This window comes from Bubalus kerabau, chromosome 2, assembly GCF_029407905.1.
Source record: "Bubalus kerabau isolate K-KA32 ecotype Philippines breed swamp buffalo chromosome 2, PCC_UOA_SB_1v2, whole genome shotgun sequence".
Lineage (NCBI taxonomy): Eukaryota > Metazoa > Chordata > Mammalia > Artiodactyla > Bovidae > Bubalus > Bubalus kerabau.
Window position 1 is genome coordinate 39,598,265 of NC_073625.1, and position 15,955 is coordinate 39,614,219.

Below are 15,955 nucleotides of genomic sequence, written 5' to 3' on the forward strand. Positions count from 1 at the left end.
GAATCAGCCTGTCAGAACACAAACATATGCACAAACAATGGAACTGACTATAGATTTTGGGGAAAATAGACATCTTTACTATATTGTCTTCCTACATATATGCTGTATCCCTTTTTGTGTACTTAATATATTTCATGTTAGCCTTCATTTATTTAGATGTTTTTAAGGTCCGTCTAGTCAAGGCTATGGTTTTTCCTGTGGTCGTGTATGGATGTGAGAGTTGGACTATAAAGACAGCTGAGCGCCAAAGAATTGATGCTTTTGAACTTCGGTGTTGGAGAAGACCCTTGAGAGTCCCTTGGACTGCAAGGAGATCCAACCAGTCCATCCTAAAGGAGATCAGTCCTGGGTGTTCATTGGAAGGACTGATGCTAAAGCTGAAACTCCAGTACTTGGGCCACCTCATGCGAAGAGTTGACTCATTGGAAAAGACTCTGATGCTGGGAGAGATTGGGGGCAGGAGGAGAAAGGGAAGACAGAGGTTGAGATGGCTGGATGGCATCACTGACTCAATGGACGTGAGTCTGGGTGAACTCTGGGAGTTGGTGATGGACAGGGAGGCCTGGCGTGCTGCGATTCATGGGGTCGCAAAGAGTCGGATGCGACTGAGCAACTGATCTGATCTGATCTGACTTATTTTACTTGAATAAGGCACTAAACGTCGATCTGTGTTGTCACAAATGCCAGCATTTCCTTTTCCATGGCCGAGTAATTTTCTATCGTGTGTGTCACACGATCGCCTTTTCTTTACCCATCTATGGACACTTAGCTTGTTCCCATGTCTTCATTATTGTAAGTAAAGCTGCAGTGAACACAGAGGTGCAGATACCTTTTTGAGTTAATGTTTCCATTTACTGCAAATAAATACCCAGAAGTAGAATTGCTGGATCGTATGGTAATTATTTAATTTAGCTCTGTGCAGTTTACATGTATAAAACTGCATAGAACTAAACAGATGAAAGGTTATTGTTGAATCATGCGAATACACCGGGATTCTTGGCCCCCGGAAGAGAAGAATTCAATCCGGGGTCAGAGACGAGGCTTGATCACTCAGAGCTTTTGTGTAATAAAGTTTTATTAAAGTATAAAGGAGATAGAGAAAGCTTCTGACATAGGCATCAGAAGGGGGCAGAAAGAGTACCCGCTTGCTAGTGTTAACAATGAGGTTATATAATCCAAAGAATGTCTGGAGGTTGTAAAGACCTCATCAGACCTACTCCCATAATTTACATTTTAAGATAACACTGTCCTCAGGCAAGATACATCCTTCTAAAGACCAGGTCTACTCCCATAATTAACATTTTAAGATAACAGAAGGTTGAATCCAAAGACTGTCCTTAGGCAGGATACATTATTGTTATATAATCCTAAGGAATGTGGAGAAAGAAAAAAAGTTTGTCCTTTCTTCCTCCTTGAGAATTCCAGACCCTCTCTCCTTGGGGACCCCTAGACTCCCTATCAACCTGCCTAGGAAATGACTCTCTCACAGAGAAATCCACCACCCTCTAAATATATGGATGCTCAGATGAGCTAAGTCAGAACCCCTGATGATTGTGCATTTTTAATGCTTTTTGTTGAATTAAATTGATTTAACTTCGGCTTCGCTGGTCTCTGCTGCAGCGCTTGGGCTTCTCTTGTTGGGAAGCACGGGCTCTAGAATGAGGGCTCGGCAGTTGCAGCGCTTGGGCTTTGCTGCCCCACAGCCTGTGGAATCCTCCGGGAGCAGGGATTGAACCTGTGTCCCCTGCATCGTCAGGCAGATTCCTAACCCCTGAACCACTAGTAAAGTTCGATTGTGTATTTCTAAACTCCTCAGATGATTCTAATGTTCAGTCAGGGTTGAGAGTCCCTGCCCTAGGCACTTTCACAGCAAAGCCTTGACAGGAATTTTATAGCATATTTGCAACACTCTGCTAGAAACAGAATTTGGTGGAAAAAGACATTAAAATCTCCAAATCATCAATTCCTGTCTACAATGAAATACTGTGTGCATTTATCGTATCCCTCTGAGAATTCTAGATCCTCGCTATTCAAGCAGCTTTCATGACATCAACTGGGAGCTTTTTATAAACGCAGCATTTCAGGCCCCACCCAGATCTACAGAACCGCAATCTGCCTTTTCACAGTGCAAATTCACGTTTGAGTGTGAGAAGCCCTCTTTAAACCCTTCCTTAAGTTCTCAAGCTCAGAGTTTTATCAAACGCTTTTCAAACACAGTTACAAACGGGCATGGTTTTAAGTAACTATCTAGAAATTAAATCTTTTAAGCCCCTAAGTGGCATTTATAAAAATATGAGAGGATACTATTTAATGTATTACATGGTGAAAAACGTTCTATTAAAACAGTGGCACTGGGTGCACATAATGAGAGTGGCTTGCCAAACACAAAGACACTTTCACTGACATCAGATGACGCCTCATTTGAAGTTCATCCTTCTCAGTGTTGTTTGCCTTTCAAGCAGTTTACTGAGTTTGATCAAGGCTATCCCTTATGCACAGACAGGTTCAGTTTGTGCCATCTCTGATGCAAAGAGTGGCCACAGTGTGGGTAAGGGGTTCTCAGTTTAGACTGTTTTTGTGGGATTACTGCTTGTTAGTTGAATGATCTTGGAGGGGGCAGCTTCTCTGATAGTGAAGTGGAGGGTTGGACCAGATGAGTGGTTTTGAGACGTACCATAAGTGTCCACAGAGGCTCCGTGGGGGCTAACCCCATGGACAAGGTCAGGACCTTTGGGCCAAGGTCTGGACCTCTCTCCCTCCTCGATCTTTAACCAGAGCAGTTCTCCTGACAGCTGTCCTGTCTATTGCAGCTTTCATGTGACCTCACTTCAAGGGTTCTGCCATTTAACAAAGGCTCAAAACAACTGTTAATTAAGGTTTCTTGGAAACACATTGATTCTCAGTTTAAGGATCATTGTGGTAATATGAAGGTAATCACATGCATGTGATAGATACTAGCAAACATTTAAAAAAACATTATTTTGCATTGGAGAGGATGAGTTGGTTGTATTCATTGTTGTACAGTTGCTCAGTCATGTCTGACTTTTTGTGACCCCATGGACTGCAGCATGCCAGGCTTCCCTGTCCTTCACTATCTCCTGGAGTTTGCACAAACTCATGTCCATTGAGTCAGTGATGCCATCCTACAATCTCATCCTCTGTCATCCCTTCTCCTCCCACCTTCAATCTTTCCCAGCATCAGGGTCTTTTCAATGAGTCAGTTCTTCACATCAGGTGGCCAAAGTATTGAGCTTCAGCTTCAGCATCAGTCCTTCCAATATTCAGAGATGATTTCCTTTATGACTGATTGGTTTGGTCTCCTTGCAGTCCAAGGGACTCTCAAGAGTCTTCTCCAACACCACAGTTCAAAAGCATCAATTCCTTGGCGCTCAGCCTTCTTTATGGTCCAACTCTCATATCCGTACATGACTACTGAAAAAACCATAGCCTTGACTAGACGGACCTTTGTCAGCAAAGTAATGTCTCTGCTTTTTAATATGCTGTCTGGGTTTGTCATAGCTTTTCTTAAAAGGAGCAATCATCTTTGAATTTCATGGCTACAGTCACCATTTGCTGTGATTTTCGAGCCCAAGAAAATATACTCTGTCACTGTTTCCATTTTTCCCCATCTATTTGCCATGAAGTAATGGGACCGGATGCCATGTTCTTCATTTTTTGAATGTTGAATTTTAAGCCAGGTTTTTCACTCGCCCCTTTCACCTTCATCAACAGGCTCTTTAGTTCCTCTTCATTTTCTGCCATAAGGGTGGTGTCATCTGCATATCTGAGGTTATTGATATTTCTCTTGGCAATCTTGATTCCGGCTTGAGCTTCATCCAGCCCAGCGTTTCCCATGATGTGCTCTGCATAGAAGTCAAACAAGCAGGGTGACAACAGACAGCCTTGACGTACTCATTTTCCAGTTTTGAACCAGTTTGTAGTTCCATGTCTGGTTCTGTTGCTTCTTGACCTGCATACAGATATCTCAGGAGGCAGAAGGTGGTTTGTTATTCCCATCTCTTTAAGGATTTTCTACAGTTTGTTGTGATCTACACAGTAAAAGACTTTAGCATAGTCAATGAAGCAGATGTTTTCTGGACTTTTCTTGCTTTTTCTATGATCCCATGGATGTTGGCAATTTGATCTCTGGTTCTTTTGCCTTTTAAATCCAGCTTGTACATCTGGATGTTCTTGGTTCATGTACTGTTGAAGCCTAGCTTGAAGGATTTTGAGCATTACCTTGCTAGTGTGTGAGATGAGTGTGATTGTGCCATAGTTTGAGCATTCTTTGGCACTACCCTTCTTTGGAATGGAATGAAAACTGATCTTTTCCAGTCCTGTGACCACTGCTGAGTTTTCCAAATTTGCTGGCATATTGAGTGCAGCACTTTCACAGCATCATCTTTTAGGATTTGAAATAGCTTAGCTGGAATTCCATCACCTCTGTTAGTTTTGTTTGTAGTGATGCTTCCTAAGGCCCATTTGACATGACACTCCAGGATGTCGTCTTCTATGTAAGTGCTCACCCCATTGTGGTTATCTGGGTCATTGAGACCTCTTTGCATAGTTGTTCTGTGTATTCTTGCTACCTCTTCTGAGCCAATAACTTCCAGTTCAGTTCAGCCGCTCAGTCGTGTCTGACTCTTGCGTCACAAGCTCTCCTCTTGGGATCCTGCTTCCTGCCCTCTTTACTGTCTGCACGAATTGTTCCCAACAAGCTCCGCACCCACCAGTCAGCCCCCACCCCAAGGACTCCCCTGATAGTGAGCACGGTGCTCCTGTGAACCCCACCCCCGAGTGCTTAGAGGCTGCAGTCTCCCGTTTCTCCCACATCACAAACCATGTAGAGCAGGACACACAGAACTACTGGTCGTCTCACAGACACTTGGGTCAGATTTTTGCCTCTCATTCAGAAAACCTCTATTTCAGTGCTTTTGGATTTGGCAGTTGTAGACTGGGGGCTGTGGGGCTTCTGTCATTATCTGTGGATACTCTGCTTTCCAGAGATCACATCACTTCTAGAGAAGAACTCCGGGAGTTCACTCAGACTCACGTCCGAGTCAGTGATGCCATCCAGCCATCTCATCCTCTGTCGTCCCCTTCTCCTCCTGCCCCCAATCCCTCCCAGCATCAGAGTCTTTTCCAATGAGTCAACTCTTCCCATGAGGTGGCCAAAGTACTGGAGTTTCAGCTTTAGCATCATTCCTTCCAAAGAAATCCCAGGGCTGATCTCCTTCAGAACGGACTGGTTGGATCTCCTTGCAGTCCAAGGGACTCTCAAGAGTCTTCTCCAACATTACCGTTCAAAAGCATCAATTCTTCAGCACTCAGCTTTCTTCACAGTCCAACTCTCACATCCATACATGACCACAGGAAAAACCATAGCCTTGACTAGCTGGACCTTTGTTGGTCCTCAATAACTTTATTGAGGTATAATTCACACTCTGTAAAACTTACCATAGAAAATGTACTGTTCAATGATGTTAGTAAATGGATACACTTGTATGACCAAAATCAGTCGAGTTTTAGAATATTCCTATCATCCCCAAAATGTTTGCCGTCTATTCCCATTTCTACTCCCAGAGGCAGGAAACCACAGATCTGTTTTCTGTCTCTATAGTTCTGCCTTCTCGAGAAATGTTATCTAAGTGGAATCACACAGCATGTAGCCTTTGGAGTCTGGCTTCTTTCTCCTTCCCCGTCCTCGGGGATGGTTCACATTGCTGCCTCTATCAGTTGTTTGCTGTTTTTTATTGCCGAGCAGCAACCCGCGGTGTGGATATAGCAGGTTTTGTTTACCCACGTATCAGTTGATGGACTGCTCCTAGCTTTTGGCTGGTGTGAATAATGTTGCTATGAACGTTTGTGTGCAAGTCCTCTTGCAGCCACATTTTCAGTTCTCTCGGGTACACACCTAGGAGTAAAGGTGCTGGATTACATGTGTATGTTTAGTTTTCAAAGGCAACTGCTGAATGACACAGCCATACCAGCGGTGCATGAGAGTCCTAGGCTCTGCACGTGGTCAGCTCTTGCGTTGTCAGAATTCTTGGCTGCAGTCGTTCCTGATAGCGCATGGCGGCATCCCCAGGCGATTTTACTTTGCATCTAATGACCAACGATGTTGAACATCATGTACTTAGTTATGTCTACATGCTCTGTGGGAAATGTCTTTTGGCCAGTCTTCTTATTAATGAATAGAAATTCTTCTCTTCTGTTTTTATCTGTTTTTAATTGAAGGAGGATTGCTTTACAGTACTGGTTTGATTTCTGCCACTGAATAGAAGTTGTTTACATAGTCTGGACACTCTTCCTTCATCAGATATGTTTTGAAAATATTTTGCCTAGTCTGTGACTTGTCTTTTACTTTCCTAAATGGTTTCTTTCAAACAGCAAAACTAGTCCTTGTGACATGGTCCAGCTCATTTTATTTTTTTATGAATTGTGCTTCAGTGTCACACGTGGGAAATCCCTGCTAACCTTTGAGAACGATTGCCTGCTGTGTTTTCTTCTAGACATTTAACAATTTTAGGTCAGTGGTTCTCAGCTGGGCAGTTTTGATCTCCAGAGCACATCTGGGGATACCTGAAGACAGTCTGGAGGGTCGCAGCTGGTGGAGTGTGCCAATGGTATCTAATCGAGGCCAGTGATGGGGCTCCACGTGCCGCAGTGCCCAGAACAGCCTTCAGAGCACAGCACCGTCCTGTCGGAAATGCCAGCAGTGCTGCGGCTGACAAACCCCGAGTCAGCTCTGGCCCCTCTGAGCTCAGTGTGTGTGGGGCGAGGTGGGGATCTCTGTACACTTCCTTTTTGCATGTGACGTAAGGATATGTGTTTTTTTTTTTCTATCTTACTGCACTGAATTGCCTTGGCACCTTTCTTGAAATCAGGTGACCATAAATATGAGGATTTATATCTAGATTCTCTAGTCTCTTCCCTTGATTTGCATTCTACCTTTATGCCAGTAAATTTTGAAATCAGGTAGTGTAAATCCCCTAACTTTGTTCTTTTTCTAAGAAATTACTTCCTTCTTTGCATTTTCATATACATTTAGCATTACCTTTTCAAATTCTGTAAAAAAAAAAAACCCCAACAACTGGCATTTTGATGATTATATTATATAAATCAATTTTGAGGAAAATTAGCTCTCTTATGAAGAGTCTTCTAATCCATCTTGGTATATTTCTCCAATTACTTGGATCTTTAATTTCTCCCAGAAATGTTTTTGTAGGTTTCAGTATAAATTTATTCCTATTTACTTTAGATGATGTTGCAAATGGAGTTGTATTCTTAATTCCATTTTTGAATTTTTTTTTTATTCCTTATTGTTTTCTACATATAGTATATGTGATCTGAGATAGTTTTACTTCATTTCCAGTCTGTATGACTTTAATCCCTTTTCTGGCCTCCTTCTCTCAGTAGAATCTCTGATATAATATTGAATAGAAGTGGTGAGAGCCACATACCTTTCAAAATTAAAAAAAATTCAGAATTCTGAGACACTTTTAGTCCTCTGTGTTTGGGTAAGCGGTGCAAACTTGTAGTAACTAACTTTTAGGATTGCTGGGAGGATTAAACAAGATACCACATACAAAATGCTTAGTGGAAATCCTGGCACAGACAAGTGACCTTCTAAGGGACAGCTTTTAGAAAGAGAATCCTAAGTGGCTGCTGGCAGGCAGCATCAGGGACCAGGACTCTGCTGTTAGGATGCAGGCCTGGGTGGACACGTTGTCTGGGTGGTCCTCTGGGGCCCCACGGCTGGGGGATGAAGTTCTCCGTGGCTTGTCCCCACCGGGAGTTGGCACATTTTTGGTCCGTTGCCAGGAACTGCTGGTGTCAGGGGAGCTCTGCCAAAGTATTGATACCTGAGCCCCAAAGTAGCCAAGCCCAGGATGTAGTGGATGACATCATGAAATAGGGCGTACACGGTGCAAGGAAGGACCCAGGCTTGCCAAGCAGTGCTGAGGCTCAAGGTTGCTGGGCAGTAGTGTTAAGAGGGGCTTGGGGCATATGCTATGTTTACACCAAGAGAAAATGCTTCCTTATTTCCATGTGCATCATTGTTGCCTTCTCTAAGGTTTATTCTAGACGTAGATCCCTTGTATTTGCTGAGACTTGATATTTATTTGGGGCTTCCTAGGTTGCGGTAGTGGTAAAGAACCTGCTTGCCAATGCAGGAGACATAAGAGACGTGGGTTCAATCCCTGAGTCGGGAAGATTCTCCTGGAGAAGGGAATGGCAGCCCACTCCAGTACTCTTGCCTGGAGAATCCCCATGGACAGAGGAACCCGAGGGGTCTACAGTCCATAGGGTCACTCAGAGCGACTTTGCATGCATGCACACGATATTTATTTGAGGTAGAAACTGCAGCTGAGATGAGTAACACGAGGGAACAGAATCATGAGGGCATCGCAGCAGCACCTGCAGCCTTGCTGGGTTGAGCGTTTTTCTCCGAGAGAAGCTGAGCGGCCGCGTGTGTAGGATTCATCCTGGATCCCCATCTCCTCCAGGGGACGGTGGGCATCCTGGTGGCCAGTGGGGACCCTGGTCTGTGGCGGGTGGTGCTCTCCTCGCCAGAAACTAAGCTCACAGAAGCCAGGGCTACTTCCATGGGGCTAATAATCATTAATTACAGCTCCTGACACCTGTCCTCATTAATTGCTTTGAAAGGAATCTCAGGGACCTAAGGTGTAACTGTGATAATGGACCAGCATCCTTCATATCTAGCAGACAATAACCAAGAAACTCGGGGGGGTCTTTGTTCTCATTAATAAACACAATTTAATTTCCACCCTTTATTTAACAGTACAGTGCTTCAGTGACAAATTCTGGGACTTAATTATGATCGTCTCTGGGACACACAGACTGGGTTTACATAGAAAAGGCCCAACGGGGGAGGGTCAGTGCTTCTCTGAGACACACAGGCAGACGTCAGAAAGCCACGTGGAGGCGCGTCTTCATACACCGCACACACGCACAAACGTGATGACGTACGAAGGCATCCTTTCTGCGGCCGAGGACGAGTGGTGGGCTGTTCGCAGCTGCTGCGGGCTGAGAGGCATCTTCATCATGGCAGCAGGTGGTTCTCAGGGGCACAGACCTTGTGCTGACTGATCGAATCTAGAGGGAGAGAGCAGTTAGCAATGATAATGGCCCGCTTATGACAAAAATCTTATCATAGTAAGGTTAGTTGCTCAGTTGTGGCTGACTCTCTGCGAGCCCATGGACTGTAGCCCGCCAGGCTCCTCTGTCCATGGTCTTCTCCAGGCAAGAATAATGGAATGGGTGGCCATTTCCTCTTCCAACCTAATCAGAGATACACTAAACGTATTTAAAATCTTCAGTGGTCCTGGGCTTCATGGTCTACACATCTGTGTCCCTAACAGCACACGTGCCTAATTAAAGTGAAGCAGAATAACATAAAGTGAAATGAAGAGTTCTGCTCCTCAGCTGCACCAGCAACATTTCAAATGCTTGGAATCCACGTCTTCTTAGACGCAGCACACTTGGACATGCCCTTCATGGTGGAACGTTCCAGTGGACAGTCCATGACATGGGAGACTCAAATTCTCATCTTTCTATGGCAAGTACTCCCTGGCACAGGGCAGAGCATAACTGTTTTTTGAGAACCACAGGAAGCGCCCTGGCCCAGGACCAGCCCCAGGTGCAGGAGAGGGGGCCGCACAGGTGGGCCTGCAGCCGGCTCCAGCAACCCTGTGCTCTCAACACTGGAGAGCTGACTGCCCCCAACCCTTCTGCTGCTGTTGAGATGAGAGGGGTGTGCAGTGGGTGGTCAGCACTGACTGACTGACAAAGTTAACTTATTGACGGCAACATTATCCAGTGGGTGAACAACTGTCTGAAGGACTTTAAGAGGTCAGGATGATGAACAACAGAACATGGAAAGCTGTGACGGTTTTGAGATACAAGGCAAAAAAAATGGGCTTATTTTATGACTAAAAGAAAAACAAAACAAAATAAAATGGAAGAAAAAAACAGCTCATCTTAGTTGTAGCTCAAGGCAGTACCCCAGAATTTAATCAGAGCCCTCCAAGATGAATGCACCTCCTCACAGGTGGTCTGAGCTGGGAACTGAATCGCAGAAGGGAGGATCATTAACATTTGTTATATAGATCATACACATTATATAAATGTAATTAATACATACGGTGGAACTGTAACAATTATCACTGACACCACACACACTACTTAATTCTCTCCACAATACAGTTAGGGATTATTATGACATATTTTAATGTAAGCCCTTAAATCATGATACGTATTGCATACACTTTCTCTCAGTTTGTAACTTGAATTTTAACTTTTCTCATAGAAGTTTTTACTTATATATTCAAATTATACCCATCTTTTATTGCATCCGGACTTTGAATCACAGGTAGAAAGGCTTCCCTAGACTTGGTTATACACTAATCCAGCCATATATTCTTCCGGGTTGTAAAAACCCCACTGATTCCATTTTTTACATTGATTTCTGACAGGATGTCATTTTTGAAAGCCAGAGAAGACTGCAAATAGGATGATGCTCTTTCCTACCTAATCTAAAAATCCAGTATATAATTAACACAGAACAGACAAATAGATCAGTGGATAAGAACAAAATCTAGAAACTGACCTATGCATATGTAGGAGTTTAAGAGATGGTTCAAGGTGGCGTTATAAACTAATGGAGGGAATTCCCTGACAGTCCAGTGGTTAGGACTCCATGCTTCTCTGCTCGGGGAACTAAGATCCCGCATGCAAAAAAAAAAAAAAAATCAGTGGAGAATGATAAGCTATTAAAGAGATGAGATGATTCCTTATATCCCACAATAAATACAGATGGATTAATGCTCTAAACATTAAAGACTATAAGAGCATTAATAGAGACAGGAGACTAGGTTAAAGCTCAGGGTAGGGAAGCTCTCTAAGTGAAACCTCAGTTTAGGTGCTGTGGAGGAATAGAGGTATTTTATTCCATCCAGAATAATTAAAGAGTAAAACCCACAGAAAACACCATATAAATAAAGATAGACAAGTTGAGAGTATTTTATGTTTATATTAAACAATATCAGTGTAAAGCAATGTGGAAAAGAGAAACAGCCTGATGTAAAAGCAGGCAGGGGACAAGAACAGCAGTTCAGGAGCTGCGAGTCCTCGCTTGGTGCTCACGAGGAACTCAGTAATTAGCATATGCCTTAAGTAACGAGGTCACCAGATAGTGAAAACATGGTTAAAGTCTAGAACTGATGAGGGTGTGGGAAACAGGAATATCAAAGTACTGTTAGAGTGCAACCCAGTGAAGCTGTGTGCATCAAAATTTAAAGGACACACACCCCAGGTTTCAGTAAATCCCCATCTATAAATCTATTTTACAAAAATACTCCTGTCTGGGATTGGGCTAGATTAATTAGAGCTTAAGATGGTCTCTTAAAATTGAATTTGAATCACTCCAACTAGAATAAACACATACAGTTTACAATACCAGAAATTACCCCAAATATCAAATCGTAAGTGTATAAATTAATCACAGCACCTCTGACAGTTAAAAAGAATGAAGCAATTGAATGAAAATGGAAGGATCTTCTAGACCCAGAGTTGGATAAAAGCTCATGAATGTGTGATTCTCTGTTTATGGAGAACAAATGCGTATGTTTATATACATTTATTTCTATGTAAATATATGTTAAACCTGAAGGAGACAGCTTTGTCTGTAGTGTAGCTGCTTTTGGGAAGGGTAGTTGGATTCGGGGATTTTATGTATTTCTCTGCTGTCTGACTTCCTTGACCATGAAATCAAGTGTCACTCTACATATCCGTCCATCTATTGTGGCGGGCAAAAGAATATTGGCTGGAGAAGGAGCCAGCTTTAAATTCAGATAAAACAGAAGCCACAAGAAAGTCTGTGGCTAACCCCTCCGCCCTCTGGGATGGTGCTGCCCAAGGGGTTTGCCTCTGGACCCCCGAGCAGGGATGAGGGGTGTGTGGTGGCGTGTGCGGTTGGGGCAGGGGGCAGTACTTGAGGAGCAGCCGAGTGCTAGGCCAGCCGCATCCAGGGGGCGCCTCCCAGCTCCACGTTCCCAACTGTAAACACACCCGGGGAGAGGGATTTCTGTCCAAGTTCATTTGGCATCTGAAGACGGCCACGTCCCCAAATTCCAATGTCATGTCAGATGTACGATCGTCAAACACCCCATAAAACGTGACCACAAGACAGATGTTAGCGCAGTGCCAGTCCCCGCCAGCTGAGAGGGAGACAGATTGTACACCAGCGGCTCCCATGAAATTGCAATTGGAAAGAAAGAAACCCAGGTTTTGTTTGTTTGTTTTCAGCAGAGCTATCTCACAGGTCTTGGCACACGTTATGTGCACACGTTCAAGTTCACTGGCCGGGCTTCTGTGCGGTCGTGTGGTTGGGATGTCGAATCAACATGCCGTCAACGCTTTTTCTTTTTTTTAAGGGTGGGGTGGATAAGTCACTTTATTTGAACTAAGACTGGTTGCCAACAGCCAGATGTGGTCCTGTGTGTAGAGTTCAGGGACCCTCAGGGCCCTCGTGGGAGCTTTATCTCGACAAAACGAGCCACGAATTTTAGGGCTGGGAAACAGCAGTGTCTGTGCAGCCGGGTATCTGTACATAAGGGGTCAGCTTGTGACTCTGCAGGGCTTCCCTGGTGGTTCAGATGCTAAAGAGTCTGTCTGCAATACAGGAGATGTGGGTTCAATCCCTGGGTTGGGAAAAATCCCCTGGAGAAGGGAATGGCAACCCATTGCAGTATTCTTGCCTGGAGAATTCCATGGAGAGAGGAGCCTGGTGGGCTACAGTCCATGGGGTCTCAGAGCTCGACACAACTGACTGACTAACACTTTCATGCGACACTTTCTTCTCTCTGCTGTGTGGAGTGAGGGTCCCTGATGGGTGCGAAGGTCGCCAAGTCCTTTCTGATGCTGAGCCCAGCCTGTGTTTCCCTCTGGACCCACACCAAGCATCTCTCCCCCAACAACACGCTGTTTCCTCTTCTGAACAAGCCAGGCCCTTCTCTGCTTCTCCATGGATCCCGAGTTCCAGGCCCTCACTATTCTCCCGGGTGCTCGGAATCCAAGTCTAGGACTCACTGTCCCCTCTTCTCTGTCCTCACATGGCACAGCGTCCAACCTGCCCGAGGGTGCAGTTGTTGGACTCAGCACTTTTATTTAAAATCTGACAGCTTCACATCACCTCCATCACTATTACCCTGGTCCTAACCACCACCGATCACTTAAATCTCTGTAAGAGCTAAGGTCACTCTCTGGCTTCTCTTTAAAAATATGTCTCAGAGCCCATTTCCTTTTCTTAAAATCCTCTGGTGACTTCTGCTCATTCTTAGAACAAACACCACACAGCTGACCGCTGTCCACATGGCCTGTGGGCTCAGGCTCCGCCACCTCTTCCCCGTCATCCCCTGGATCCACGGCCTCTGCCCACCTCTCACCTTGACCCTAACTGTTCCCTTAGCACCACACAAGCCCATCCAGCCTCGGCGAGGAGCCCAGCTCACTGTCTGCACATTCCAACCTGTTTTATTTATAGTATTTATCACCACCAGGACTTCAGAAAATGTTCTCTGTCGTCTTTAGAGTGTAAGCCCCCAAAGAGCAAGGGCTGTATCTGCCTTTTCACCTGCTATTCCAGGAGTGCCAAGAACATGCTTGGCACATGGAAGATGCTCAAAAAACAACAAACTGGGTGAATGAATGACCTGATGCCGTGCAGAGCATCTGGAGGAGACAGTCTAACCTAGCAGGTCTCAATCTTTTTTTCTGCTCTGATATGGGGGTAGAGATGTTCACTTATCTGATACTTAACCAAGGGTACACTATGAACTTGTGCTGTCTTAGCTAAGACTGGCTAGTTTATTCCTAGCATGCCAACTTTTCCTTTCCACCTAAGATATGTGAGTGAAAAGATATCACAGCGCACTATTTTTTCTATACATTTTATATTTATTCCTGGGCATGGAAATGCTAATGATTTTAGTAAGTGTATCTTAAGCATCTTGCTGAATTGGGTTATAACCATTTCTTGACTCTCTTCAATTTTTCTATGTATATACTGTATCATGGGCAAATATGCTGTAAGTTTTTTATACTCTTCATCGTTTAGGAAAGTTCTCTTATTCCTAATTGTTGTCGTTATTGTTTTTAATCATGAGTGGGTATTGGATTTTCTCTAATGCTTTCAACATCTGCTGAGAACAATCAATGGGCTAGAAGAAATGATTTAATGATATTTGTTTCTACATTCTTCAGTTAAACCTTACCTGATTATATGTTTCTTAACATACTGCTAAATTTAATTTGCCAATATTTTGTTTTGGATTTTTACATCCATCTTCACAAATGAGTTTGGGCTAGTCGTGTAAAATGAGATGAAATAGCTTCTCTTTTCTTTTTGTCCTGCAGTAATTTGAGATGTTTGGTAAAACTTTTGTTAAAACTATCTAGGGGGAGGTGGTAATGATTTTTTTGTGGTGAGACAGACATGAGCTGAAAGTTGCCATTTAAACTGTTCTAAGTATACAGCTCAGCGGCAAGAAGTACATTCACAATACTGTGCCACCACGACCAGCGCCCGTGTCCAGAAGTCTCTTACAATCCCAAACATAATCTGTGCGTTCATTAAACAGCAACTCCCCATTCCTTTCCCCGCTCCTTCCAGACTGAATTAACCTCTGTATTTCTGTCCCTATGAATTTGCTTATCCTTAGGTAACTCATGAAACTGGAATTACGTGGCATCTGTCTCTTTGTGACTGGCTTATTTCACCTGAACACAGTGTCTTCAAGGTCCATTTGTGTTGTTGCAGGTTTCAGAACAGCCTTCCTTTTTAGGGCCGAATAATATTCTGTTGTTTGTCTACGTATGGTTCTTTATCTGTATAGTGGAGACGTGGCCTGAGATGCTCTGAGGACCCCTGACGGATTCGACGTGATCAGCAAACCATCAGTCCAGGGCTATAACAAACGCCCCGTGCAGAGCGTGCAGCTCTGGGCTGCTCTCTGCTCGCTCCTCCAGGGGGCGGGGAGCCTGCCAGCACGTACAAGGCCCGCACACTATCAGGGACCTTTTTCCTGAAAACACTGACATGGGGAGACACTCATATGCTGTTTTATAAGTTATAAGGAAATCATGCCGAGGCGAGATCTTTTTTTTTTTTTTGGCAAGGCTGTTGAGACTATTACATTATGTTCCCACAACAGCATAAAATGTATGTTTTATCACTTGAACGTAGCCCAGACTGGAAAGGGCGCCTGAGACTGGAAATGTATTATGAGAAAGGCCAAGCTCAACCTGATAAGACCGGTGGGGATAAAAGGAGGGAAAAATGGTCACAGCTCAGGCCACTGACCCTCGATGCCCCGTACCCCCTGCCAGCCCCCACGCCAGCGGGGACCCCAGACCTGTTGTTCCTTGACCCGTAAGATGGGAACGGTGCTCTGTGGGGGTGCAGGGAGCCTAACTCCTGGGAAGTGCTTCAGAATGTAACCGGTCGCACCAAGATCAGGTGAAGGTAACTTTCTGCCTCCTGGTGCCGGGAATCTGAGTTTTGTTTTCCTGTTTATTTCCATATGTATTCAAGCTCCACAAGCGTGCTCTCTCTCAGAAATCCCCACTCCCCCTCTGGTTGAATGATTCATCAAGAGTCTTGGCCCAAGTGTGCTGCTGTTTCGGGCAAAGCAGGCCCTGGGGAATGGCTCAGGAACACAGTCGGGACTGGTCGGTCCAGTGGCCTCGGCAGAAGGCGGCTCGGCCGATGTGAGCCTCTGCTCAGACCAAGTGACTGAGCACGGCTTAGGTTTCACGTGTGGAGCCCGAGGTGGAGATGGCTTAAGTTCACGCTGTTCTAGGCCAGCAACACCAGGCAGTGGAAGGATGGTGTGACAGGTTTGTTTTTAATTTTAAGAAAACACTAGAAAAC

At 44.5% G+C, this 15,955-nt stretch overlaps 1 protein-coding gene across 1 annotated transcript in view; it reads right to left on the bottom strand.

Moving 5' to 3' along the window:
* Positions 1-8,780: 8,780 nt before the first annotated feature.
* MCPH1 (microcephalin 1) overlaps positions 8,781-15,955 on the bottom strand; it is a 229,870-nt gene continuing 222,695 nt past the window's right edge. Inside the window, exon 14 of the mRNA XM_055567551.1 lies at positions 8,781-9,120. Within this exon, the coding sequence (XP_055423526.1) occupies positions 9,068-9,120 (53 nt within the window). The 3' untranslated portion in view covers positions 8,781-9,067. The remainder of the gene's footprint in view (positions 9,121-15,955) is intronic.